We start from the raw sequence: 27,531 nt of genomic DNA on the forward strand, positions 1-27,531 counted from the left end.
TATGACTGTATTGGTTTAGTTTAATGGAGGGCTGGGGTGGGGAGAAAATGGCTCAAGACAAGCCACTGCTCACAGACACTTGAGAATTAGGAGATGATGCCAGGACAGGAAAGGGCCTCGGAATACAGGCCATCAGAAGAGTGGTGGCAGGCTTAAAAAGGAACACTATGGGCGATGGGGTGTATTTTGGCAAGTCAGACTGCGATGCAGGAACCTGCTAAGGTGTCTGTAGAAGCTAGGCCTGCCTAGGTTACCATCAGAGGATTCTTAGGTAAGATAGACATGCTGGTAGACTTTTTTTAACATCTAAATGCTTTGTTCCTACTGCAATATAAACAGTACTTGGTTTTAAGAAGGCTGTTTTGTCACTGTAGAATCTGTAGACTATTGGTCAGACGCCTTTGGAGTCCAGCCAAAAACGCAGTCAAACCTGCGGGATAAGAATGGCTGATAGGCCGGCCCCTAGGTAAGAGTGGGAGAACTGTGGCATTCCACCCCAGGAGAGGTAAAGGCGTGAGAGGTGCACTCAGACCAGCAAGTGTTCAGAGGTGCCGCTAGTCCTATAACTGACAGGACTGTATTGAACTGGAGCAGGACCGTAAAGCCTTTCCCTCAACTGGGAAATGCTGTTGCTCACTCCATGCTGACGCCACTTGGCTGTATTGGGAGCCTTCCTGTCAAAGGGCTGCTGGCTTTTTAAACCATCCTTGGGATTCCTGCTCAGAGCAAAGTTAAACCTCTTTATTCCCCAGATATGTCCATCTACAGTTATAGCTGTCGCTTCTGAAAGCGGTGTGTCCCTTTGCTCTTGTCTGTATGTTGGAGCTTGGCTACCAGATTCTGCTTCTGTTCTCTCTACACACAGTGCACATGTGGCAGCTTCATGTTTATGTCCGCTGCCACGGTCCTCTTTCCCCATGCCTCCCCACTCCTCAAAAAGTAGTTTGAAACAGCAGTGATTATGGGTTAGTTGAGCATGAGGGTGCTTCTGCATTGGGGTCATATGAGGTTAATTATAATCTTGTGAGCAACCAAAGGAGTTTTCAGAGAGCAAACACGGATCTATCCTGACGCATAAAACTGTCAGCTTTGTCTGTTAACTCTCAAGTGTGTATCTGGAGGTGCTGTCTTTTGAATAAGATGTGAAAACACGGGGCTGACCGGTCGGTATCTAAGCGGACCCTCTTCTGAAGTGTAGGGATGTTAACCTTTTCGAGTCCTAGCCAAATTCCAGTTGTGGTTTCACATCTGTAAATTCCTTGGATGGTTTCCATGGTCTGACATCCTTATTCATGTCCCATCTCTAATTGTAGCTGTGTGCTATTAAGCAGCTTCTGTGTACCACCCTGGAGGTAGCTATGTGTTAGTGGTAGGTGGAATGACATGTCCCTGCATAGTAAATAAAGATGGTCTGAGACAAGCGAGTGGTTTTTTTGTAGTCTCACTACAGTGCAGTGGTAATAATCCTGTTGTGGAAGTTTAGTAGCTAGAGTGTGACTTCTATTGGTACATGATGTAATCTGAGATGCAGAAGCCAGAACTCTGTGTTGAGCTTGCATATGAGCAAAATGAGTTGATTCAGAATGGCTGTTTCCCTGCATGCTTCAAATCTATATTTTAAATGCAAAGGTGTAGCTGTCAAAACAGTGCCCTGGTACTGCTGTATACCTTTTGACAGCAGTGGCCTGCCATGGCCAGAGATAGGAATAGTCTACCTAGTTTTCCCTTGAGCTGCACGCAACAATCCCTGCATCTTTGTGTCCACCTCTTAAGCCATTCATAGTGCACAACAACAGATACTGGTCTCTCAAAACTCAGGAACCGCACTGCATGTTACCTACTTGTATCTGACCTATCTATTGGCTGTTTACATATACAGCTGTCTCTTACAGAACACTAGTCTAACAGGAACCAGTATTATTGTGCTAAAGAATATTTCTGCAAAGTATATACAACATACTTCAGCTGAGGATACAGAAGGGCTTGTAGGAACCACCACAAAACTGAAAGACACCTCAATCTATTGAGACTATACAACTGTCCTTTCAAAGCAGGCCGAAAGTGTGCTTGATGTAAAAGTACTTTTATAAAAGCAAAAACTTCTTCTCCTGGGCTCTTGCTGTTGATCTCGCTACCATGACCTCTCTTTAGATCTGGAGGAAGGAAGAAAAATCTAATTGTACTTCATTTGACCTCCGAGGCAGTGTTCTAATGTTGTCAAAGCAACCGCTGTACTTGAAAGGAAAGTCCTGCTACAATGAGATGTTTAAAATTTCCTTGGGTCATTCACTGAGAACTCTGAATCTTTCATCACTTTCCGATGTGTATATTTCTTGAGATCTTGCCTTCTGTGTGGACCATTGAGTCTTTCTGACAGATCAACAAAATAAAAATTCTGTTGCCTTGATAAAAAGCGTTCTGTAGCCGTGGGTAAAAAATATCGGCACGTTGGGGAAATTGTCTTTATGATATCATAGCGTTTGTAGTTGCAACACTTTGGTCTGAAGACTTTTTCACTTCAGAAAGAGAACAATATTCAAGGGCTTTCCCTTTTCCAACAAGCATTCTTTGGAGAGCTGACTGACTTGTCCTTGTTTGGCTCTGCTGGCTGTCTGTTTTTTAAATTAGTTCTCCCTATATCACCACCCAGACATCTCAACTACTCTGGTCTCCTTTCCCTTGCCTACGTGTGTGTGTGTGGGGGGGGGGGGGGTGGTAGGGAAGCAAAACTGCAGTAGGTGTGGTGGGAGAGTCAAGAGCCTGGATCACTGGAGTGATAGGTTTGGCCCTCCTGCGTGAGGGGTGGGTCTGAAGGATTTTTCACCAGAGTGGGTGGGGAGTTGAGACCAGCAAGAATAGTGCCTTGCGTAGAGGGACTGCAGGCAAGAGAGAGAGCAGAGGACTGACGTGGCAGATGGGGGAAACTGAAGACAAGATTTTAGAGTGGTAGCTATGTTAGTCTGTATCAGCAAAAATAACGAGGCGTCCTTGTGGCACCTTAGAGACTAACAGATTTATTTGGGCATCAGCTTTTGTGGGTTAGAACCCACTTCGTCAGATGCAAGATGTAACTATTCCGATAACCAGGTATTGTACTTCCTCAAAATGAGTTTTTTGGGATGGGGAATGCAGTGACTCAATGCATGTAAAGGCATACAAATAAGCCACCGTCCTCCACTTCCTGGGATATTGCCAGCATGGCCCTGCGTGCTGCAAAGGTTATACACAACTGACCTAACGCAGTTCTGCAGTTACAAACGCCCCTGGGAAATGATCCAAGTAGAACTGTCTTTCATGGAATTAAAAGTCCAGTGGAAATGATTTCATTAAGATTCAGAGGGTTGTAGAACTGTCTCTATCTTGGTGTTAAGCTAAACCGTGCCCCTTTAACTGTAAATGTGTGTTGTACCAGCATGCTGCTTGTGTAACGCAACCGCTGCACTAGCTGCCTACCTAGTGCTGCTCTGTGGTGGTCATGCATCCTGGCCGGCGTATGATGACTTGCTTTGCAGTCTATGAACTCTGAATGTATTGTGCCATGTTAGCAGGATCGTTTCCTCTGAGACATGCCAATACCCCTGCCCTCTGATTGGATGAAAAGACTAAGCACAATGATGAGAATTACTATCATGCACAAAGTATCACACTTTTTATAGATGTGGGGCATCAAGGTGCAGAGGCTCTCAGGGCCATAAAGGGTATGTCTGCACTGCAATTAAAAAGCTGCAGCTGGCCTGCCGTAATGCTATGCCTCGAGGCAGTGCTGGTTCTGGGATCTCAATATTGGGGGCGGCGGGGGGGGGGGGAAGGTAAGCTGGTATTTTGGTGCCCCTGGGTATTACTAGTTAAACAACCTTTCAGGAGTCCTGGGCCAATTACCACCCAGGGTGGCAGATAGTGCTGGGCCTGCCTAGAGGCAAACTGCCTTCTGAGGAAAGCTGGTGGTGGGGGCTCCTGGCTTTAACTTGTTGTGGTTAGAACAAAGGTCAAGTTATTTTAAAGTCCAGCTCCACTGTGGCGGGATTGCACATGCTGAATGAGAGACTTTCTGGCATAGCCGCTTCCTGGATTGTCTGTGAGCCAAGTCCCCTGCTGGGAGGGGGAGAGTATCCACGTTGCATCTCCTGTTTGGTACAGGTTTCAGAGTAACAGCCATGTTAGTCTGTATTCGCAAACAGAAAAGGAGGACTTGTGGCACCTTAGAGACTAACCAATTTATTTGAGCATGAGCTTTCATGAGCTACAGCTCACTTCAGATGAATTGAGCTGTAGCTCACGAAAGCTCATGCTCAAATAAATTGGTTAGTCTCTAAGGTGCCACAAGTCCTCCTTTTCTGTTTGGTACAGAATACACTATTGCTGTAGATAAGGGGCGGGGCTGGGCTGACCCTGCCTTTTCCAGGAAGGACAGGTGCCAGGCTTTACAGCAGAGCTGACGGTTAGTTTGGGGGCTGGTGTTTTGAGCACAGCTGAACTGCCTGTGACTCTGTGTGTGTGTGTGTGTGTGCTTGAAATAGTGTTGTGCCTTGGTATTTCTGTAAGCAGTTAGTGCCTAATTCAGCTTTGTGTTTCAGCTCTGATCCAGATGAATTGAAGTGTGAGCTGTGCACCTGCAGAAGCTCTGGATTCAAACTTTGAGTTATGGGACCCAAATGTTTGCTGGGTTAATTCCGTACCCAGGTGCCAGTGATTCCCGTACTGTTGTCTTCAGGTAGCATCACTGAAGTCAGTGCAGTTTATTCTCAGTCTATCTCCAAAGGTGGTAGGAAGGGTAGAGGGTGGGTGGGTGGGTGTGTGTACACCTGCACACGCATCTGGGAGAGTGGGGATCATGGTATGAGGAGTAAGTGTGTAGATTTTGGCTTTTAACCCTTAGCACTAGTCTCCGGGCATGTCACCTGGCTCCATTCTCTAGTCTCTGCACCTAGACTAGTGGATTAAGGTTTAACCTGCACTGATGAAAGTTGACTAAATGAATGATGCACACAGCTTAGAGATACCCATGGCAGGCTTTATGGCCTGGTACAGAGATCCTTGCCCCTGCCGCTGATTCAACTCCTGGCTCCATAACGTCAAACCCAACATGACCGAGAAGAGGTCGCTGTGTGCCAACGTGAGGCTCAGATGTCATTCGTTACACACAGCCGATTGTGAAATCCCATTAAAGCTGCCAACATGTAGCCTGCCCCATTAGAACTTCAGAAGCATGAAATGCACCCTGCATTGACAATATATTCTGGTGCTGGGGGAGGGGGGTGCACTGCAGTTAGACACCCGCAGCTGGCCTGTGCCAGCTGACACAGGGCTCAGGCTGTGGGCCTGTTTTAATTGTGGCATGGAAGGTCTACACCAGAACGTCTGGCTTGGCTGCAGCCAGAGCTCTGGGACCCTCCCACCTCACAGGGTCCTAGATTCCAGGCACCAGCGTTTACACTGCAATTAAACAGCCCCACAACGCAAGCGTTGTGATTCTGAGTCAGCTGGCACAGGCCAACTGTGGGGGTTTTCGTTGCTGTGTAGACATGCCCTTGGAAATACATTCTTAGGTCTCTGATAACATGTTGGTTGATTAATTAGACTTAATGTTTTAGTTTAACAATCAAGTGTGGCTTGTTGAGGCTTGTGAAATCCAGTCTGGTGGTCAGGAAGCTCTCTTAGGTGAGGGCCTGTGACTTGTACGGAACGTAAGTGTCTCGTTTTAAAATAAGAACTTGGCCTCTGGCATGTAGTGTTGAAAAGAACCTTACAAACATGAAGTGAGCACAGCTGAGCCAGTGTTGTTTACACACACTGAGCAGAGGCCCTGGAGTGACATCGGGGATCTGACAAAGCTGCAGCAGGTTGGCTGCTCTTTCTAACCCTGTGGGCAGCCATGAAAACAATCAGCTAGGTCAGTTTAGTACAGCTGCTACTCCATAAGACTGAGCAGCAGTAGGGTCAGGAACTGGAGGAAGACAGACAGGATTTATCTGTACTACAGACTACAAAGCCTGGACAGTGTAGCTATGCTGGTAGAAACCCCTAGTTACCCCATCTGAGTAACCAGGGAGGTAAAGGAATGCCGTTTCCTCCCGTCCCCTGCAGACTCTCTCACTAGCATGAGGCTTATGACCTTTGTCATACTGTCCCCACATGTACTGGAGGAAATCCTAGCTGCAATGCCCCTCCTCTTGCCCAGTTAGTGTAGCTGAATGAGTCGGGCTCTGTGTGCTCTGGCTCTGCTCCAGATCAGTACTTCACCCTTTATGGTCTGAGCAGTTTCAGGACAACCCCCTCACATGTTGTGCAACCTGGACCTTCCTCTTACAACATCAAGCCACCCCCTCATTCTTGCCAGTATGTGCTCTTGGTTAATATGTAACCAGTTCCTCCTCCTGCTTTCTGCAGAGCCCTAGTTTCCTGAGCAGTGACCTCTCCTCTGGTTTGGCGAGGGAAGGGAGGTGGAGTTGGAAATTGGGTCATTCCCATGGCTAGGATACTGGTGATCCTTGTGCTGACTTAGTCACATTGACTCTCGTAACCCCACCACACAATCCTTTTGACTTTGTGCCTGGAGTGAGACAAAATGGGCTAAACCTCTGATTCCTGCAAAGAACGAATTGGGGTGTGTGTTTGTGCATGCTAGTTCTGAGCAATTGCCAGTCTCCTGTTCGTTCCTCTTACAGTAAAATGATCTGTCAAGATGCAGACTTGAATGCAGCCTGGGTTGGTAATCACTGGAGGTTTCTATTTGAGTGTGTGGAGCACTGGCTCATTCGGACACCTTGAGAACCAGAAAAAAGGAAATCTACTTTATTTGTAGCTTCTCAGTGTGACAGGGTCAGGCCAGATAGCTACAGGAGAATTGTTTGTTTTTTGGGGGTGGGGCTTTGGTTTTTTGCAGGAGCATTTTCTTTATTTACATATAGAAAATATTTTCACGAAGCATCATTTACTTCAGAGGAATGAACCTAGATGAGTGGGTGGCACTGATACCAGGTCTGCCAGGTGTTTCACTGGCTTGTAAGTGATGGAAAACTCACCCAGGTAGTGGCCAATCTTCTCGGGCTTGATTTCCACCTGGCAGATATAGTAGCCCCAGGTTAAGTAGGTTCTTTTTCCCTGGGTAAGGTAACGGGGAAGGTTCCAGAACAATCAGGAACTTTCTGGAAACAATTAAGGCACAGGCTGATTAGAACATCTGCAGCCAATCAAGAAGCTGCTAGAATCAATTAAGGCAGGCTAATCAGGGCACCTGGGCTTAAAAAGGAGCTCACTTCAGTTTGTGGGGAGCTGGGAGCAAGAGGCGCGGGGAGCTGAGAGTGAGAACGCGAACTGTTGGAGGACTGAGGAGTACAAGCATTATCAGACACCAGGAGGAAGGTCCTATGGTGAGGATAAAGAAGGTGTTGGGAGGAGGCCATGGGGAAGTAGCCCAGGGAGTTGTAGCTGTCACACAGCTGTTCCAGGAGGCACTCCAGACAGCTGCATTCCACAGGGCCCTGGGCTGGAACCTGGAGTCGAGACCAGGCCCAGGTTCCCCCAAACCTCCCAACTCCTGGTCAGTCACAGGAGGAGCTGACCTGGACTGTGGGTTCACAAAAACGGCCAAACTGAGGGCTGCCATGAATCTCCGAGGCGAGCAAATCCGCCAATAAGCGCAAGACCCACCAGGGTAGAGGAGGAACTTTGTCACACCAGACAGGAGCCATTAGCTTCACCCTGGAGGCCAGTTGGTCTCCTGGAGGCCAGTCCATGGGCTGTGATTCACTGAATTAAATGACAGGTTTCAGAGTAGCAGCCGTGTTAGTCTGTATTCGCAAAAAGAAAAGGAGGACTTGTGGCACCTTGAAGACTAACCAATTTATTTGAGCATAAGCTTTCGTGAGCTACAGCTCCACTGAATGCATCCGATGAAGTGAGCTGTAGCTCACGAAAGCTTATGCTCAAATAAATTGTTTAGTCTCTAAGGTGCCACAAGTACTCCTTTTCTTTTTACTGAATTAAATGAATCTTATCTCAGTCCCCTTCTCTGTGGGTCCGTGTCCCTGGTGCAAGCCACTCCTGCAGCTGGAGGAAGTGGGGCTTTCTCCCAAGTCTTGGCGTAGACACTGTGCGGGGTAGGCCACAGTCATCCGGACTGACCGGCCCTGCTGTGTTGGGATCAGTGCTATGCAGAGGTGCTCACGTTGCATTACCTGGGCTGTGTCTGGTAGATAGAGGACTTGAATCTTCTAGCACCAGTCCTGCCGATATCCAGCCACGTCTGGTATTCTGCTGACCTGACTAGTTTGGGGAGTGAGTGCTGTCCTGTCAGTGACTCCCGCTGGCTCGCTCGGCATCTCTCTAGTAACCCTAAATCAATAGGATTTAGTAATGATCCAGGAGGAAAAGTTGCCCTCTCCTGACCTTGCTTCTGTCTAGGAAAACCAATAGCTGCTGAGTCAGGCTAGTCAGACGCTTTGATCAACTTTGTTAATAGCAAATCGTTTTTTGACAAAATGAGGATCTTTGCAGAAAGCTGCTACTTTTCTCACTCTCGTTTTTTGTTTGGTCAGAAATGGCTTTGCCTGAATCTGGTGTTTTGACCAGTTGAACTCTTCCTATGGGAAAACTTGAACATGTGAAAAATTGTCAATTTTCATCCATTTTCTGCAGGGGAAGAACCGGTCCTGACCAGCCCTAGTGCTGGCACGGAGCCCCATGTATTCTCCCTTGGGTGTGGGTGTTGTCCGCCTCTGGCATGCCACTCAGCTGGCTGTAAAAGCCCCAGTCTGCTCAGTCCAAACCAAAACTACTTGCAGAGTTCTCTCAAATTTAGTTGGGCTTTTGAGGAGACTGTACTGTCCTGAGCGTGCAGGGCTTGGGAAGAACTGAGTGGTCCCCTCCCAGAAGCCATGCTGTAATGAAGAGAATCCAGGTAGAGCAGGAGAAATGCTTGGAGTGTCCTAGTGGATAGAGGATGGGGACTTGGGAGAACTGGGTTCTATACCTGGCTCTGTCCCTCTTCTGCTGGGCTTGGGCCTCAGTTTCCCTATCTATAAAATAAGGATAACACTTACCTCCTTTAAAGTATTCTGAGGTCCACAGATGAAAAGTGCCGTATAAGAGCTAGGTGGAGATGATAGGGAGGCGAGAAAACACTAACTTGTAGTATGGACAAGGGTGCTCGTGACCAACTGCAGGCATGCTGGCTTGTGTGGCTAAAACTCTGCTAGTAACCAGGGCAGCTGACCATGTCTGCCCCCCTAACCGAGGCCTAGCTTGGGACATGGGTGTGTGCGCCTATGTTTTGCTCCCTATGGAGGGTAGGAATCTCTAACAATGTTGATGATCTGCTTTAGCCAGCCTCTGTGCAGAGCTGGGAGGTAAAGCATCTGGGAGAATGCTGCTCTGTGTGAATGCCCCTGGACATGCTGGCTCACGCTGAGGTGCTGTGTGAGTTCAAATGCATTCAGCCAAGGTAGGTGGGGAGGTGGGCGCAGCTGCACAAACAGTTGTGCTGGCAGAAGCTGCCGTGTGGGCGCAAATGAAACTGCAGCCTTTGCCCTGTCTGGCTACAGAATTGCTGCTCCCTGCCGATGGGGAGGTGGCAGCCAGCGGGAGCTTTGGAAATGGCCATCTCTTTTGCTGGGGGGCTTATTGGAGAGTGAAAATGCTCAACCCAGGCAGTCTCAAGCCTGGTGCAGGGGAGGTGGGGGGAACTTCAGTCTCAGCAAGCGGGGCTGTGCCTGGCTGTCCGGCATGTTCATGTGGAAAGGTGGGAGAGAGCTGCTGCTGCCCGTGGTGTGAGAAGGTCTGGTTAGGGTGCTCGCTCCTTCTGCCCCCAAGCTGAGAGCCACTTTAACAAGACACCCCTCCCTCTCCTTCCCCTGCCAGCATTAGGGGAGCATGAAATACTCTGATTCCTCATTAACCTTCCCCGGGTTCCAGATGTGCTGTCACACCTTCATCTTCATCCTCCTCCCCTGTAGGTGGCAGTAGCTATACACGCACACCTGAAACAGCCAGTATGCGCTGGTCAGCTGATCTCTGGGCCCCACACTCCAATTCTGAGCTCGGGGGACCCTGTCCCACCCCTATGGCTTCTAAGCGCAGATCCAAACACACACTCTTCTCTTATTAGATCAAGTCTTTTGTCTTAAACAGTGTGCGTGTTACAGTGAGATTTTCTGGCACCAAAGCACAGAAAATAAAATCAGCTCGTGTTCAGGTGTTCTACACGCACACCCCATCTCTCTTATCCCCTACATCTGCTGAGGGAGGCTGTTAGCTTCCAGCACACTCCCAGCATACGCGCTTGCTTCCTCTGCCTCTCCGATGGGGACGCCTACTGGCTGCGCCATCCCCTGCCCCCCCATAGCTGTTAGCATGCAGGAGGTGAAGGGCTGAGCGTTGGAGCAGTGAAATGTGGGGTTTATCCAGCACAGCAGGCTCTTTGCATAGGTGCTAGAAATGTATGGGCAGCTTATCTCTGGTAGCTGCTGAATGCCCCGGCCCTGTGTCGTTGCTCTGTTCGTCCCAGCCCTGTGGCATGCCGGGAAGAGGGATGGGAGGCTTGCAGTTCGAAGTTCTGGTTTTTAACTGCTAACCTTAATTTAAATGAAACTCTGGCTTGGCACTTAATTCTATAAGGGCTCCACCCAGCTGTGTGGGTGGTAGGAGCAGCACCCTAATCTCTGCTTGCTGGCAGGAAGCTTGTGTGCATCCTTGTACAGGGTGGGGTCTTGGTTCTTGAGTCTGCACGAGTCATCCTGTCTCTGCTCCATGGAATTCCCTCAGCAAACAGCCAAACTCTCACTTTCTTTACTAGAAACTAATCCAGCTGTTTGCTGTAAATTGGCTCCCTTGGTTTCAGAAACAATGACTGCTTGTGCTGTAGATCGCTGAGCCCAAAACTGAGTCACATCGTCAGTGCTCAGCCCAATGTCTTGCCACTGGGTGCTGAGCTCTCCTGAAAACGTGGCTCCTCCCAAAGAGCCCGCAGCCTAAAGCAGTAGACAAGACTGAGTGTGTTGGGGAAACCCAACAGTGGGGCTAGCATGGCCCATCTCCAACAGGTTCAGGAAACGACTTTTTCTGTTGCCAGAACTTCTGAAGCAGCTCTTCTTAGTGCAGCAATGGGGTCTGTGCGGCTGGACCCCAGTACCTGTGTGGGGAGCCCCATTGAAGCCAGTGGTGCTCCCTACAGATACAGAGCTCTCCTCTAAGTTCATTGCGGGATTGAACCCTTGCTTCTTTGTAAAGAATAACTGGCCAAGATGGCACTGAGAAGGATCCCAAGCTGCTCTGTGCCTTCCCGCAAAGCTCTTTGGAGTGAGCATCTCTCCAAATAAGTTGCATTAGGCAAATATCTCAAGTAGCATTACATAAGGGCTAATGTACCATGTCTAGTCATCTTGCATGCTGGAAGATGGCAGGTGGTGAATCTACTGACCTGGTTCCTGTAGTGGGCTGTTTCACTAGACAAAGCTTTCCCCCTGCAGATGGCAGTGTCTTACAATGATGATGGTGCAGATAGATGTGAAGAGAAATAAACAAATGACTTCCAGGGAGAGGTCTACAAAATCCTGTAGTTTGTATGTTTGATCATTGAGCTCAGTAGAGAACTTGTTTGCCATTTGTTTATATGGGCCTTTCGGTTATGTAGCTTGGACTGAGAAAGTCAAAGCAATTTCCCAGACTGGGGAAGAATGTCACACCTTTTTGGAGCACAGCAGGCCTGTGGCAGAGTGCTGGCGTCAGGGGGCGAGCAAATGGTAGTTCGATTGACTAGCCTTGGCGCTAAAGTGTCCTATGAGGGGTTCACTGCTTCTCTGCACACCTCTGATCTGGGAGGGCGACTGTTCTGCGGAGCAGTGTGCTGTACTGCACAGAGGAAGCTGGTCCAAAGGTACCCTTGTGTAAGACCTTGTGTGGGGAGGCTGTTGATGAGGGTGGGGTTATGTGACAACTGTTTTGGGACAGGAATTGAAGGACGTTACATCCTCCTGCCCCTCCTAATAAACTACAGGGCAAATTAGGCAGCTTCCAGCTCATGCAGGGATATCCCAGGACATGTGTGAGAGCAGGTAAATGAGAGAGGTGTTGACACCTTTTTTGGTCCTTAGGCCTGTTCCTCTGCCTTAACAGATTCTTTCTCCTGCACTAGTGCTGCATCTTCCACACCGTAATGCAAACATTGTCGACTCCATGAGACCTGCTGCCCTGACTTCGCTTCTCTTTTCTCTATGCAGAATCATCAAAAATATCGTCAAGAACTTCAAGTATATTTATGGCCTGAGGTTTGAGGCAACAGGTCTGGAGAACTTCCAGATCAAGGAGCCATGTGTCATCGTGTCAAATCATCAGAGCATCCTGGACATGATCGGTGAGTTGCTTGGGTTGAGAAAGAAGCTGTCTCATTTGAAAGTGAACTGTTGGGTGCACCTAGCTTTGCTGTTGGGGAAATCCTGCGCTTGCCTCTGATTTGGGGAGTCTCCAAGCCTTGTAGTGGAAGAGGCTCCAGGAGACCTGTCTGTATGTCACACAGTGCATTGGTCAGTTCTGCCTACGGGAATTGCCATTTACGATGTTGAAAGCTACAGCAGTGTTTTGAGTGGGGAGATGCATAGTGTAATGGAGTATTGGGTGAGCAGGGAGGGGTATACTTGCGGTTGGGCTCTCTCCACAGAGCAGTGGAAGTGCTGAGCTCTGTAGCCTGGTACGTAGTGATCTAGGTATTGCCAGACTGGATCAGACCCAAGGTCCATCTAGTCCAGTATCCAGTCCATGACAGTGATCACTGCTAGATGCTTCAGAGGCAGATGTAAGAACAGCAGTGGGATAATCAAACACAGGCACGCAAGAGGGACTCAGTGTGGCTTACAGCAGGGGTATGAGAGTCCTAGTTTGAATGGTCACTGACTGGCTTCATGCCCCCTAGGGAGAAGAATGTGGCTGCCCCTCTTTTTCCTTCTGCCCATGCTCTCTAGTGATCCTCTGCAGGATACTTGTTACTACAGCTCACTGAGGCTCTGAACAGGTTTAGCTGTACCACCCCAATTACTGACCCATGGCAGGCATGGGTCAAGTCTTAGCCTTCAGTTGAGTGGAAAGGTTCTTCTGCCCTTGCCCTGAAATAAAGGCCAAGGTCTCCCCATGGCTTAGGGCCTGTTACTTCATTCAGAATTTGAAGGCTGTCCTATTAGGAAGGTTGGCTTGCAGCCCTCTGTCCTGCAAAGACAGAAAAGGCCAGCCAGGCAGTGAGGTATGTGGAGTGACACCTGGAGGCCATACTTCCACTTTCTCCAGGTTGGGACAGTAATTGGACCCTGTGCATCATCCTTCCATGGGTAGATATGCCAGCTGGAATTCCTCTTGTTGCACTGTCTGGCTCGCTTGGGTACGTCCCAAAGGCTTGTTCATCTTAATAGATAACGTTAGCATGACAGGGGTAGTGAAAGGGTTTTAACAACAAACCACCAGAAAATAAGCTAATGGAGCCCTTCAAACGAGGGAGGAGACTCTGGTACACCTACTTTCTAGCTGCAACCTGTCTGGTGGCTCAGCAATTGAGACGACATTATTATTATTATTTATTATTATTTTATCATAGTGCCTTAGCCTGTCATGGACCAGGAAGCCATTGTGCAGGTGCTGTACAAACACAACTAGAGTCTAGGATCACCTGTTTCTTCCAAAGGTGGTGGTGTTGTAACCCCATCTTGCAGACAGGGGAGTAAGCAGGGAGGGTCTAAGGCAAAGTGAGGAGTGATGGCAGAGTTGGGAATAAAACTGCAGTTTCCTCCATCGCAGCGCGTTGATCCAGCCATTGGCTCCTGCTGCCACCCTGTAAGTGCAAAACGTTAAAAAAATTGCCTTTCTGGGCTGCAGCCCCTGTTAGAGAGGAGGAGGCTCCCCTAGCCATGGCAAGCACATGGGTCCCTTCTGCCATGCTCCTGCTGCAGAACCAAGGAAGCCCCTGAGGCAGAGCTGTTGAACAGGTGGCTATTTTACATCTCCTTCCTTTCCCCTCCCACCCACGCCCCTTTCTCGTTCCATCCTCTTATGACTAAGTCTCTTCGGTGTCTAATGCCTGAAAGCTGCTGAAAGGCACGTGGTGGTTTGCGAGCTAGCGATGCTTCTGAATCAGCAAGGGATCATCTTTGCAAAGCTCTCTGGCTGCTGCTGCCCTTCCTGTACATGCAGCCTGTTGCACCCATTCACTTTGGGTGCTTGGCAGCAAGCCTGGGTTGGGTCACTCGTACACTGCCGATCTGGTTTGTGGGTGGAGAGAAGGGTTTTCTTGTTGTCATGGCTTATTGTGGGTGGGCTTCTTACACTCTCTCCCTTCACCCTGGGCTTAGGGTTGATGGAAATCCTCCCAGATAACTGTGTTCAGATCGGCAAGAAGGAGCTGCTGTACATGGGCCCTGTGGGCCTGATAATGTACCTGGGTGGTGTCGTCTTCATCAACAGGAAGAGTACGAGCAATGCCAAGACAGTAATGGCCCAGGTTGCCCAGACCATGCTGGATGAGAACGTGAGTACAGTATATGCCAATAGGCTTTGTGAGTGCTGGGCACTGCTTGCATTTGTTACCAAGTAGAGGGCTGCATGTGCTGGAATATTAGTCAGACACTGGATTAAGGATGCGGGAGGGTGGGATACTATGAGAACTATTGTCTGACCTCTAGTACCTGGTGGCTAGTGTAAACTTCAAATGCCAGCCCTGGCTGTAGCTATATCCTACAGCAAAATCTTCTGCGGGGGTTCCAAACAACTAGGAACAGAGGCATGCTATCTATGATCCGACAGAACCTCTCTAGAGAAGTTGTGGGTTAATTCTACAGCTAACTTTTGGTGTGCCAACAAGTGGACTTCATGGTTTATCTCACTGTCTTACAGGTGAAAGTGTGGGTGTACCCGGAGGGCACGAGGAACGGGAATGGTGACTTGTTACCGTTCAAGAAAGGAGCTTTTCATCTCGCTATACAGGCACAGGTAACGCTGGTCAGCTTCTTTCACAGCCAAAGCACTATACGGGCCTTCCAGTGAAAGGTCTACCTATGGTGACCAGATACTGGCAACACAGGGTTCTTTAGCGGTCCAGAATGGGGGCATGATAAGACACCCTTTGAAGTGAACACTGTCTTCAGAGCACCCAAGATAGTAAGTTGCAGAGAGAAGCAGCTTTCTCACCGGGCTCCCAGAAGTATGGGAGCCTCCTTTGAAAATGGCACCTGAAACTTTTTCAGATAAATGGGTTGGTGGGGACTGCCCTCCTTGGTGCATGGGGAGGAGATGATGGCCAGCCAATACCATGGCGTAGCTAGCATTCTCCTCCAGGACAATCCCATGAAACGTGATCAAATTCTGGCTAACTTGGCTCCTTCTACTACTAGCTTGCATTATAGCTTCTAAAGTCATAGTTCTAAGTCACACATCTAGCCTGCAATAACTTGGGTTAGAACCCGCCTTTGTCAATTAGATCCCTCCTTTAGCCAATTGAATCACTTCCTCGGTGCTGCCTGCTCTACAGTGCATGGTGACCCGGCAGGTGCTGTGGTGTCTGCGTTGTTTAGCACAGTGCAAGACGGGACTGATTGATTAGTGCCATATCTTGGAAGAAACCAAGATTTAAAATGCGCTTCGCTACATACAAATGCTGAATAACCGGGTTTAAGGACTTCTCCACGTTCCTGCAAGTACAAGAACTGGTGACTCGGCAGGTTCTGGAGAACAGCCCTGTACTGGGAGGTCTGGGGAATCAGCTTGTCCAACATTGCTGAAGGCTGCAACGTTTCTTGAGTGATCCCACTGAAAGTGCAGAAGGTGCAGGTGCTGCCTCTTGGTGGCCCTCCAGCAGAGTACTCCTGTGGGGCAAGTCTTAAACTTGAAATAAAAGGCACCTTGGAGTAGCTATTAAATATGGCGAACTATGGTGGCTTTAAACCAGTGGCTCTCAACCCTTCCCGATGACTGTACTCCTTTCAGATGTCTGATTTGTCTTGCATACCCTCAAGTTTCACCTCACTTAAAAACCACTTGCTTAGTAAATCAGACATAAAAATACTTTCTCACTTTTTTACCATATAATTATAAAATCAATCAAATATAAATATTGTACTTACATTTCAGTGGGTAGTACACAGAGCAGTATAAACAAGTCATTGTCTGTATGAAAATTTAGTTTGTACTGACTTTGCTAGTGGTTTTTATGTAGCCTGTGGTAAAACTAGGCAAATCTCTAGATGAGTTGAGGTACCCCCCAGGGGTACCTGTACCCCTGGTTGAAAACCATGGCTTTAAACCCCTGCCTCTACCAGATCTATCAGACTTCATGGTGACTGAGCACAGGCTTCAGTGCACTAAACCTTAGGCTCTACATGCAGCAAAATGTATTTCCCCCTCAGCCCTAGATGAGCCAAACCATTGAAAAGCATCTGGGATGGGTTTGCCGATCTATAGATAGGACAAGCAGTTGCTTCTGGGAGCATCGTTCCTCTTGTATATTTAAATTTGTTTGTGCCAATGGCTACCTCCTTCCTGGGAATGAGTTACTGTGAGGACGAGAGCCCCTACTGCAGGGTGTGATCTAGCAAGCACTGGGGCAAGGAGAGCATTGGATGCCCCATCTTGCAAGCTTGTCAGTACAACCTCAGGGGTAAAGAAATGAATGCAAGTCCTTAACACTGGAGTCTTTGTTAGTGCTTGTTCCTTTAAAGCAGCTTCTGGACTCCATTTCTATGGAAATGGCTGCTCCTTCCTGTGCAGCCTGTGGCATTGTTTTATAGGGTCTTCAATGCCGTCTCTTTCTTAAAATGACCAGATCCTTGAGTGGCTAACAAGGGAGCACCCAGAACAGCTCCTTATCTTAATTGTTGTTGTTTTCTAGAATTGCTGAGTGGGTGGGGTAGAGTGACCAGATAGCAAGAGTAAAAAGATCAGGACAGGGGGTCAGGGGGGTAATAGGTGCCTATATAAGAAAAAGCCCCCAAAATTGGGACTGTCCCTATAAAATTGGGACATCTGGTCACCCTAGGATGGGGTCTGGCCTACCACTGTGGAGCAGATGCTGCAGCAAAGGTGGGTTTAGGGGAATTTTGAGGACCTGGGAGGATTCCATTCTGCTGAATGGGGACCAATTGCAGTAAGCTAAAGGTTTCTCAGTAGATTCCAGTGTCGACCTCACCTCTAAGCCCTAAGGCCATGCCACAAGGATGTTGTCTCAAGCTAGCACCATACTGCAGTTCTGCTATTAACTGGGGCCCAGCAGTGTAGCTTATTCTGTAACTCTATCCAGTAGCCACTTGACTGTCTCTCAGCGATATCTGCCAATACATGTGGACCTAACCCTAACACCCGGCTGGGGCAAGCCAGAGGTGAACTTCCCAATCTGAATTTTTTGCCAGATACTCAGCTGCTTGGAAGAGACGCATGATTTAGCTTGAGCAACTGTGTTCCCTGCCCACCCTCCCCAAATCTGTTAACTCTTCCCCTAAAAAGGCTTAAATATTTTAGGTGATGATGCCACAGAGGATAATTTAGACCAGATTTTTGGCCTAAATTATCCTAATTTGGATAGCCATCAGTTACTGCCTCGCCAGACAGTGTGAACAGTATGACTTGCATCTTAATATTGGGGTTTCCTTTAGCACATAGACAGGCCATGGGGAAATCCTTGAACTTGCGTGACTTGCAGGCAGCCTTGCTTCCCTGTCTTAATCCAAGAAATGGCTCTTGGCGGGTATCCTGCAGAAGTTGGACCTGAACCTAAAGAGACAAGTTTGGCCTAGATTTAGGCTGGTAGAGACTGGGAGGACAAAATCTTGGACTGCATTAGTTCTCCTCTTCTTGGTCGTGCTGGTTTCCCACATTGGTGCTTTGGTCTTGCACCAGCTCTCTTGTATCCAAAACAGGCCCCCAAACGACAAACCTCAACCTCTCCAAAGCTTTGGGAGCAAGTAGGCATGCATATCCTGGTTTAGACACACCAAACCTCCACAGTGTGACACAGGCTCCATAGCCAGACATGCTGTACTCTCAGCTCAAGCAGGTTTTTTTCTTTGCATATAAAGATCTCAAGCTCAGATACTACAGTGGTAGGTTCCAGGGAGAAACCATAAGACTTCTGCGCTTTGGGCAAATGAACTTCAGTCTTGCTGGCTTATGGAGGTATCTCTGCAAGCCCTTCTTGGCTGCTGAACTGATCTGAACCTCCAAAACCAAAAATTGTTCCTGTCTCATTTGTGGAGGGCAGATTAACCACCAGTGAATGTTACTCTCTGCTGCACTAGAAATGAGGCATGTTTCAGAAGCTGTGCCGCTTGTGGGCTGAACATTTGGTGCTCTCTGAGACGTGCAGGTGTCTGATTTCTCGCCACTCCCAAAGCAGAATCCTTCAGTGGCCCCAGCCATTTGCTGACCATTCATCTGATCTTAAATCTCTGGGCTTTTTTTAAAGTTTAAGCTCCGTGCTGGTGAAAGATGCAGCACCACAGCCCAGGGAAAGTATCCTTTTCGATCTCTAATGGGTGCGGTGCAGGCAGCAGCCATGCCAACCTAGAGCCGCTATCTCCCAGGAGAAACTTGTCTGCAGCCCTAGAAACCGAATACTTCCTGGGGCTTTATATGCTAGTTGCCACCCCTTCATTCTGAAATGGCTGCTGCTAAGCATCTGACAGCCCTGTATTTTGAATGCTTATGTATTCCTGTGTGTCATTGGGGTTTGGGAGGGAGCATATGATTCTAGTCAGCCATTCCTCAGGCCTTGTCAACCCTCCAAATGCTTTGCCAGGATAGCTAGGCTAACGCTACCCGCAGTGTAGACACAGTGAGGTGGCAGAAGGAGCTGTCTGCTGGTGTAGCTAAACCCCCTTCCTGAACAGCACTTCTGTCAGTGTGTTTTATTGACACAGCTGGGTCTACGCTGTACACTTTTGCCAGCATAGCTAAGTCGGCTGAGGGGGTGATACTTTTTTTCCTTTGCATGCTGCTAGCCAATATAGCCCAAAACTTTGTAGCGTAGACTATGCTCCAGTGCACATGGCATCCATCCCGCTCTCTGTTGTGCATCCTGGGGAAACAGCCACAACTTATACAGGCTGTGGTCTGGATTGTTTAATTTCCAACTCTGTAGTGGTTGGTTAGAGGAGTTTATTAAACTGTAACATGGTAGGTTCTACAGCTGAAGATCAACTCCTGTCTGTCATCTAAAGTAGTTATCTTTTGTGACCATTGTACTGTGACCATTTTTCTCATCACCCAATTCTTTCTTTCTTTCTTTTTTCTTTTTAAATACAATTTAAATGGTCACCAGCACACTGGAAGCAGATATCGCTTGAAATGGTGCAGTGGCCTGCTGAGCAGATACATGGAGGATTCTAGTTTCCCAGGCCACTACTTTGGAACTTTACGAAGTTCACTTGAAGCGGAGTAGCTAGGCAGTTTTCTTCCAGATTTCTTCAGGCTAGGAAGTCCTACCAGACTCTGAAAACCAAACACTGTACTGCTTGCTATCTCGGGTCTATTCTGTGTTTGTGGAGGGCATGATGTTTGTATGTAAACAAGCTTCAATATACCAGGAGCAGAAGGGACCATAACTGACAGTGAAGCAGAAAATATTGAGATTGTAGCTCTTAATCTATTTCCTGTATATTTGTCTCAACCTCCTTGATCTCTAATGGGCAGATCAAACCCAGTGTGGAGCCTGTGACTTGATTTAAGCCAATTGCAGCTAAAGACCACAAATCAATGTACAAATTAACCACCCAGTAACAAGTCATTAAAGATGGATTTCTAGAGACTGGGCTAAGGACAACATCTGACAAGGTGGCTGGCTTCATTTACATTCTCAGTAAGTTGCCAATGATAGATTAAAAATAGCTGCCTTTTCTTCTCCATCTTTCTCTGTGAGAGGCATTGCCTTGCTCATAAATGATTGCAAACAGTGATTCCTGTTCCTAAATGTTTAACCAGCGCTAGCTGGCCTGCTCCCTCTTGTGTGCTCAGAGGCATTTGCGGTGCATGTTCGAGCTGCTTTTCAACCTAGGGAGTTGCAGGGTTAAACGTGGCTGAGGAGGATGGTGGCTTGAGGAGGTTTTGAATTGGGAGAGTAACTTTGTGGCTAAAGCACTGGCCTGAGACCTCAGGTCAATTCCCAGCACTGCTGCAAGCTCCCTGTGACCTTAGGAAAATCACTTGGGCTCCACAAAGGTGTGGCAGTGTCTAATTTTCATTGATTTCAATGGGAGTTAAGCTCCTAATACCATTCTGAAGATCCAGGCCTTAATCTTTTACTCCATTTTACATATGGGAATGGAGAGAGTAACTGACTCCTACCCTCTGTTGGCTTTGGGGACTGTAGGCTCATCAGAGTTATGACTCTGCTCTGTATTTGTAGACAACCTAGCACAATGGGGGCTCAGTGTTGGTGGGTGCCATGCTATTGTAATACAAAAAACCTCTAACTTTCTGGTACTTTTTTTCCTCCCCTTTCAAGGTTCCAGTTATTCCTGTGGTGTATTCCTCGTTCTCTTCATTTTACAATCCAGCCAAGAAGCTATTTACATCAGGTACTGTACTGCTTTGAACCCCTCTTATTTATGGGTGGACTCTGTATTTCTGGTCTCCCAGCGGAAGAAAAGCTGGGCTCAAGGCAGAGTTGTTGAGACACCTTTATTTGGGCATTCCTGTCACAGTGGCTGTCCTCTTACTAAGTTGTGTTTGTTCAGTTTCTTGGAGTCTTCCAGAGCCAGATTGTCCAAGGCACTCAGTACCTATGATCAGGGCTAGATGGTTTATGGTAGGTTGTTTGTTTTTTCCCAGCAGAGCTCATCTCAGATAGTGCTCAGTCAATTGAGCTCTCTTGACCATCTGGCCCTTAGGTGCCCAAGTAGGAGCTCAGCTCTTCTGAAAATCAGCCTCCAAATCTCCTTCACTTAAACTGTTGCACCCTGACCCCAGTGGTGAGAGTAGCATATGGGCAAGAGGGGGGCAATGCTTGATGCTGGGCCAGGATTGTTTCTATGTGCTGTGTTGGGCCAGCTGCTCTAAGATGCAAAGCAGGGTGCATTTAGGCACCTCTGGGGACCAGGGATCAAATTCTTGCATCTTACAAGCATCTTAAGCAGCTGCTAACCTTCCAAAGCCCCCCAGATTACTTGGCTCAACAGGCAGTCTCCCCTGGGAAGGGTGGGGAGGCCCAGGGATAGAATGTCAGGGGATGCTGTCAGTGGGTCACAGTTTGCTCTGGCAGCATATTGTGTGCCCGGTTCCTTTCAGCTCCTTGCTTCAATGAGCAAATCCAGTAAGGAGGCAGTGACAGCAGCAACTAGAAGCTTTTTAGGATAATCCTTGGGGAGAAAATCATCTGCTTCTGTCTCCTTGCTCTTTTCGCTCACCGCCAGGCCACTCCTGTCCCAGTGTCACTCATCTGGCATCTCAATTCTTCTCCCATTGTCTGCGGGTTTAGTAATCTCGCTGCTGGGCTTGTCCTCCAGAGGTGATGAGCCTTGGGCTAGGGGGCTGTAAAATGGAGAGGACACTGACCTCCTTTTGAAAAAGCACTTTGAGATCTTTGGATGGAAAGTGCTATGTAAGAGCTAGGCTGTGGTCTTATTACCTAAAGAGGCAGCTCTGGACCTGTGGTAGAAATATCTCTACAGAAATTGGGGCATAGGGAGAGGGGTAAGCACCCTGCTGCACTAGAGAATTGGCTGAGGCGTGGTCCAGTTAACTCTCATCTGGCCCATACTTGCAGTAGACGATGGACAAAAAGAGAACGTGTGAACAAAGCACCTGACACTGTTGTGTTGTGCACAGTTGGCAATGTCCTAGGCTGTCGTAATCAGCAGATGCTTCCTGTGCTCCGGCCTGCTTCCCCAGCACGTGCAGGCTAGGTCACTGGGTTGGCTTTTTGGCTGACCTGTTATCTCAAGAATATCAAATGCACCTGGTCCTGTAAGAGACAGCACCTGAAGGGCTCCTGCTGCCTCCTAAACACTCTTGCAAGGTGAGGCTGGAGTTTCTTTAACTGATCACTCAGGAGCTTCTGGCGTCAAAGGAATGAATTGTAATTCTCTCCCCAAGGACTTCCTAAGTGTTGTCCTAGCTGGGTTCGGCAGCACCTGCTCTGCCTGACGGCTCTACCCAGCCCTTGTGACAGTAAAGGGCACCCTGAGAACTGAGTAACTAAGAACTTCTTTCAGAAGTAGCTATTGTTACTTTTCTTGAGTGGGTACTTAGCAGTCCTGTTGAGTCCCGTAAATGCCATTGCATGCCACAGTGGTTCCTGCTGCTTCAGAAGAGAATCTGGGGGGTATGTGGCTTGCTCTAGCAGGCTTGTTGCAGCAGCAGGGTCTGTGGGTTTAATTATCCAAAAAAATCTTGCTCTGCACAGCAAAAACCACCACCAGAGAACTGTACTGCTGGGCAGCCATGGGGAGGGTTGCTGGCACTTCTTACAGTCTGGGGAAATCCAAACAGGATTGCATGGGTTCCAAATGAATGTGTGCCCCCATGGGTGGGAGGGTTAAGGGGGAAATATCACCTAGCCAAATCAAAAATGTGATGACTTCAACTCTGAGAGCCAAGTGGCCTGGCCTCAAGTGAGGGGCACCTTGGCTTGATTGTGGCTTTCAATGACCGGGACCTGAGCAGATTATAGATAAGGCCAGAGGGTGTGTAGCTCAATTGAGGAGCAGAAGTAGTTTACTTGCAGAAGCAAAGCTTTAAAGATCGAGTGGAAGTTTCTTGTTTCAGACCATGCTCTTACTGTGTATGTATTAACTTACCCCTATGATCCCACCAAATACCTCCAAGGATCTAAAGGTTCCCAGAGAGTAAGATCTTGTTCCAGGTGGTTCAATTCACTCCCTAGGGTGAGGCCTAAGACACACTTGGGTATTGAATGTAGAAATGCAAAACCCTGGGTGTCACAGGCCTTGTATGTTGCGTAACGTTGCTGCTCATGACACGACACAGGTCCAAGAAAATCTGCTCTGTTGAATGCTAATCGCCACTTGCTTGTGTATGTAAGTGGGTTATGCTGTCAGAATCCTTTCTAGAGAATCTTTGTTAGTAACAGCTACAAAAATTACCCTGCTTTCTAAAAAGTCACACCGGTGACCTTTTGCAATGGACTCTAATTGGAGGCTCTTACGGTCTCTGCCACTAGCCTGGTGGGGACAGGGAAAGGAGTTGCAAGTTCTGCCGGGTTAGTCTGTTTGCAGCATTTCCTGCAATAGGAAGCCATGAACGCTTGGAGTCTGAGTGCCTACTGCCAGGAACTTGTACACAGCCTTGTGACACAGATGAAAATGAACTATCCCCACTAATGGCTGTTACAGCTGATGTAATGGTGCACTTAAACTGTATCCTGGTAACTAGCACATGCGAGCTTTGCTATGCTGTCTGCTATGGCCATGTCTGCTGGGCTACCGGGAGTTGTGAAGTTGGGGATTATGACTGGTATCTTAGTCATAGGGAGGGTGGAGAATGGCCATCTAATGGCCAAATGCAGAACTTAAGTTCCTTCTCCTGTTCCTAGGTAAAATCCGGGTTGAAGTGCTCCAGCCAATTGAGACCAAGGGCCTGAAGGCTGAGGATGTCACGGACCTCACGGAGAGATGCTACTGCACCATGAGGGAGACCTTTTTCAGACTGTCTGGCATGGCAAATGAGGCGAACAGCTCAGGGCAGGGCCCTCAACAATAGTATTCCCAAATAGCAGGGACTGAAAGGACTTGTTTCAATTGCCAAAATATCCAAGGGGTTTCTCCCCGTCGTTTGCAGCAGGTTTGGACAAATCCTAAGCCTCTGCTTAGGGTAACCTTAGTTGACAAACACCATTTGTTGGGCCAGTTCTACTGTTCGGTGAATCTCTTTGTGGGTTCGTTATCTCCCATGGGGAAGTGTCTCCTGCACTCAGTTTCTCAAACACCCTACAAGTGCTAGTGAAGCGCTCCTGTCCTGATGCCCAGTGCAGTGACCATTCTGAACTCTTCTGCAAGCTCAGGCCACGCAGCTTGGACAGTAGGTGTTGCAGAACACCACGTTAAGGTCCTGGCATTGACGCTGTAAGCCTGACGCTTGCCAGAGCCAATCCACTGGATGCCAAAGACCATGTTAGGTACATCTTTGCAGCCTCCAAAGGATTAAAACTTGCTTTCATCCTGTCCCTAGCTGTTGGTGCTTGAGGAGATGAGGGTGGGAGCAGTTATTCAGACCGCACTCTTCATGCGGCTGCACTCCACTAGTACATGCCCAGTGCTTATGGGCAGAGACTGATGCCCTAGTGAGAAGTCTTGCTCACAGCTGAAATTCAACTTCTAAGGTCTCTGCCCAGCACTCAGTTTCATTCTTTCTCGCCTCCGACACAATTTGGTTTTTGCTGAATCAACCGGTTGGGTTGTTGTTTAAAGACCCACTAAGCATCTGTGATTCTGCTCAGACAAAGATGGGAGACCAACCGCTCACCGCTTCCTGATGGAATGGCCAAGTCCTAGGACATAGCAGGGAACTGAAATGTCCAGGCTTCTCTTACCAGAAGTCCTGGGGCAAGCTTTAGACAGATGTCAGTCCCTTATTTGCTCTCCAGACAGAGTGAATTCCCCATCAGTACTTCTAGCAATCTTGCAGCCTAAGGCTTTCTTTAGGTGGGCCTCTACACATGCTTCCTTTGGGCACTGCTGGGCTAGGACAGATGTGCCTTATGGGGCCAGCTACTCTTGATGCTGTCCCTTAATGAAGTCAAGTTTCCATGTCCACTGAGTGGACAAGCTCCATGTGGACTTATTTAGGGGTGGGGCAGGAGGGGGAAATGTGGAGACCTAAAAAACCCAACCCAACCAAACCTGCTATATAGTGTCTTAGTAGGTTTTATCCAAACACTTAGCATCCCCATAGAGGTTTGCTTTACGGCAGCCATCAGGCTATCTCTAAACAAAATCCCTGGGGTTTGTAAGTGATGCATGAACATGCCAAGAACTAAACTAAAAGATGAGAGAAACCCACAAAGAGACAGGGACTCGTCTCTGCTCATCCCCATTGTTTTGCATTACAGCCAGCATCCCTGACTTAATATTTAGGCTTTTACTCCACCTGATGGCTTGCTTTTAGCATAGTGCCAGGTATGATGGGCTGAGGGAAGGGTAGATCTGGCACTTCCTTGGTATTTGTTGCAACACTTTCAGTGCTCAAATGTTTTTTTTTGTTTGTTTTTTTTTAAATTGTTTTTAATCTAGGTTTTGTACCTAGATTCTTTGTTGCTGCTCTTGCTTCCTAAGGGCTATCCTCTGCTGTTCGACACATTGCACGTCTGAAGCATTGACCAAAAGACAGTGCCTGCCATACAAACATGTCTTGGAACATTCGCCTTACTAGGACTGTTCGTGTCAGTTGCAAAAGCCATGGTGTTGGAGCTGTAAAATATGCTGGATGGGAGAGGGGTATGATGGCCCTGAACCAGTGTTTCCTTTGGTCTGAATTTACCAGCTGGGAAACAGTAGCTGGAGGGATTCCCGGAAACTGAGTTTCAGACTCTCCTCACCCAGCAGTAGAAATGTAGAGCCCCTCTCAAAGGGAGTAACAGCAGAGATGTTTATGCTCTCTGGGGGAGCAGGCCTTAACCATGAAAACTCCCAGGGATTTGATGAGAGGCCTTGTCAGCTTGAGGCAACATTCCCACAAAGGCAGTGCATCTCTTCTTGTAAAGTAATCTTGTGCAATGTATCATCCCCAAGCCTCCTGCTCAGTGGGTGGCAGTGGAGATGATGCTGTCTCAATCACTGAATTCCTGTTTTTTCTTCCTATAAAGGACACCAAATCTAATGCTTAAAAAGCACTAATGCAGAACTGGGAGAAACCAAATAGAGGATGCTGGGGGTAGGCAGCTCCACAGGGCTCAAAGCTGTAGCTAGAGCTGTTTACAAATGAATATTGGAGCATCAATCTGGTACAATCCAGATTTCAGAACTGAAAAGCAGGAGGGTTTTCTTCTTTTACTGGTTCTGTACTGAAATCAAAGCAGCACTTTTCCCCTTCCATAAGAACGGCAGACGACGTGGCTATGTAGTTGAGGCAAACATCCAAGTTCTTGTGGAGATTTCATACCCTCCTGCCCAGCGGCTCCGGTCTGGAGTGAGCAGTTGGGATGGTAAGGTCGTAACGGGCGAATATTTTTCTTTGGCCAATGATGACTCTGTATCAGATGTATAAATCTAAGTCTGTCTGTTTATGACGGAGGTGGGAAAAGAGCTTGAGCGTGTTCCATTCTTTTAGTTGTGTTTAAATGTATGTTTGATCAATGTACATTCTTATAAAGCAGTTATTTAAATAGAAAGTCTTGTGTGGGGTTTATTCGAACCCAGGTTGGGTTGAACTTATTGCCTGGAGGAGCTTTTCCTGGGGGTGGAGGAGTGTACCCAATATTGTCAGTTTCCCCTTTGATATTTGAGAATCTGTTGCTACCCACACTTTTGCCCCCTGTGAGTGTGGTGAGGTAGTGGATGAAGAGAGCTGTGTCTGGACCAAATCTGTAGGAGGTTCTGCCACTTCCACTCTCAAATGCATCACTGTTAGTTTGGGCACAATACATGTCAAAGATTGCATGGCCGTAGGGATCACTGCAGAGATCCTGCCCTCATTACCAATTTTGTAGAAAATCTTTAGTGTTCTCGCAACCAAGAACAGCTTGGGTGAGGTTGGCCAAGTGAGCTTCCTGCTGCTAACGAGCTGGACTGAATGACTCCTGCATAAGGAGTGCTTTTGTCCAAGCTTTGCAGGGAGGACTTGTTTAGACAGGGTAATGTGTGGAGCCCTACAGATCCAAATTTTGGATTTGCATCCACTCTGCCATCCACAACTGCAGAGATCTGTGGATATAAATCCAGTATCTGCACACGAGTGGGGCTCTGTATGTGCTATATAGTAACATGCTGTATGGACATAGCTACAGAGCACTGGGTGCCTGAGTATTGCCTGGCATACAATCCTTTTCACCCAAGTGTGGCTGAGGCTCTGGGAACACAGCCTGGGCTCCCTTCCTCTTAACCCAAAGGTAAGTACCCTCTCCTCCCCATAAAAGCACCAGAAGGACAGATGAGCTGGTCTTGAGTAGCTTCCTTACCAGCCCTTCCCTTCTGCTCCCCTATTTCCCAGCAGCAGGCCCTCCACTAGGCTCAAGCAGAGCTGGTGACCACACTAAAGGGTTCCAGTAACTTCAGGCCTTCTAGGAGCCATGCTCCTATGTATGTGTGGAGGGGTTGGTCATGGTTCCCTAGGCAGCTGTTTGTACCCTCCACTTCCTGCTGGATCCCTTTGCCCCCTTCAGGCAGTGAAGAAGAGAGATGCTACTGCAACCCTTCCCCATGGTTACCATGATGATGTTCCCCCTTCCAGAGGCAGGAGCTGGGGAGAGATGCAGACCTCTCTACCTGCAGCTTCCTACTTGGGTGTGTGCATTTAAATCAAGTTGCACCTTGGCTCCAAGCAAAAGGAAGCTGCTACCCTCCTCAGCTTGACTCTGCTTCAGCAGTAACTGTGCCCTTAAGCTTCCATGAGTGAAAT

At 48.1% G+C, this 27,531-nt stretch overlaps 1 protein-coding gene across 1 annotated transcript in view; it reads left to right on the forward strand.

Moving 5' to 3' along the window:
• The window catches only part of AGPAT2 (1-acylglycerol-3-phosphate O-acyltransferase 2), a 28,933-nt gene extending 2,628 nt beyond the window's left edge, over window positions 1–26,305 (forward strand). Inside the window, exons 2-6 of the mRNA XM_077835994.1 lie at window positions 12,216–12,349; window positions 14,328–14,503; window positions 14,869–14,964; window positions 20,465–20,537; window positions 23,513–26,305. Of these exons, the coding sequence (XP_077692120.1) occupies window positions 12,216–12,349; window positions 14,328–14,503; window positions 14,869–14,964; window positions 20,465–20,537; window positions 23,513–23,679 (646 nt within the window). The 3' untranslated portion in view covers window positions 23,680–26,305. The remainder of the gene's footprint in view (window positions 1–12,215; window positions 12,350–14,327; window positions 14,504–14,868; window positions 14,965–20,464; window positions 20,538–23,512) is intronic.
• The last annotated feature ends 1,226 nt before the right edge of the window (window positions 26,306–27,531 follow it).

Source organism: Eretmochelys imbricata, chromosome 16 (genome assembly GCF_965152235.1).
Source record: "Eretmochelys imbricata isolate rEreImb1 chromosome 16, rEreImb1.hap1, whole genome shotgun sequence".
Classification (NCBI taxonomy): domain Eukaryota; kingdom Metazoa; phylum Chordata; order Testudines; family Cheloniidae; genus Eretmochelys; species Eretmochelys imbricata.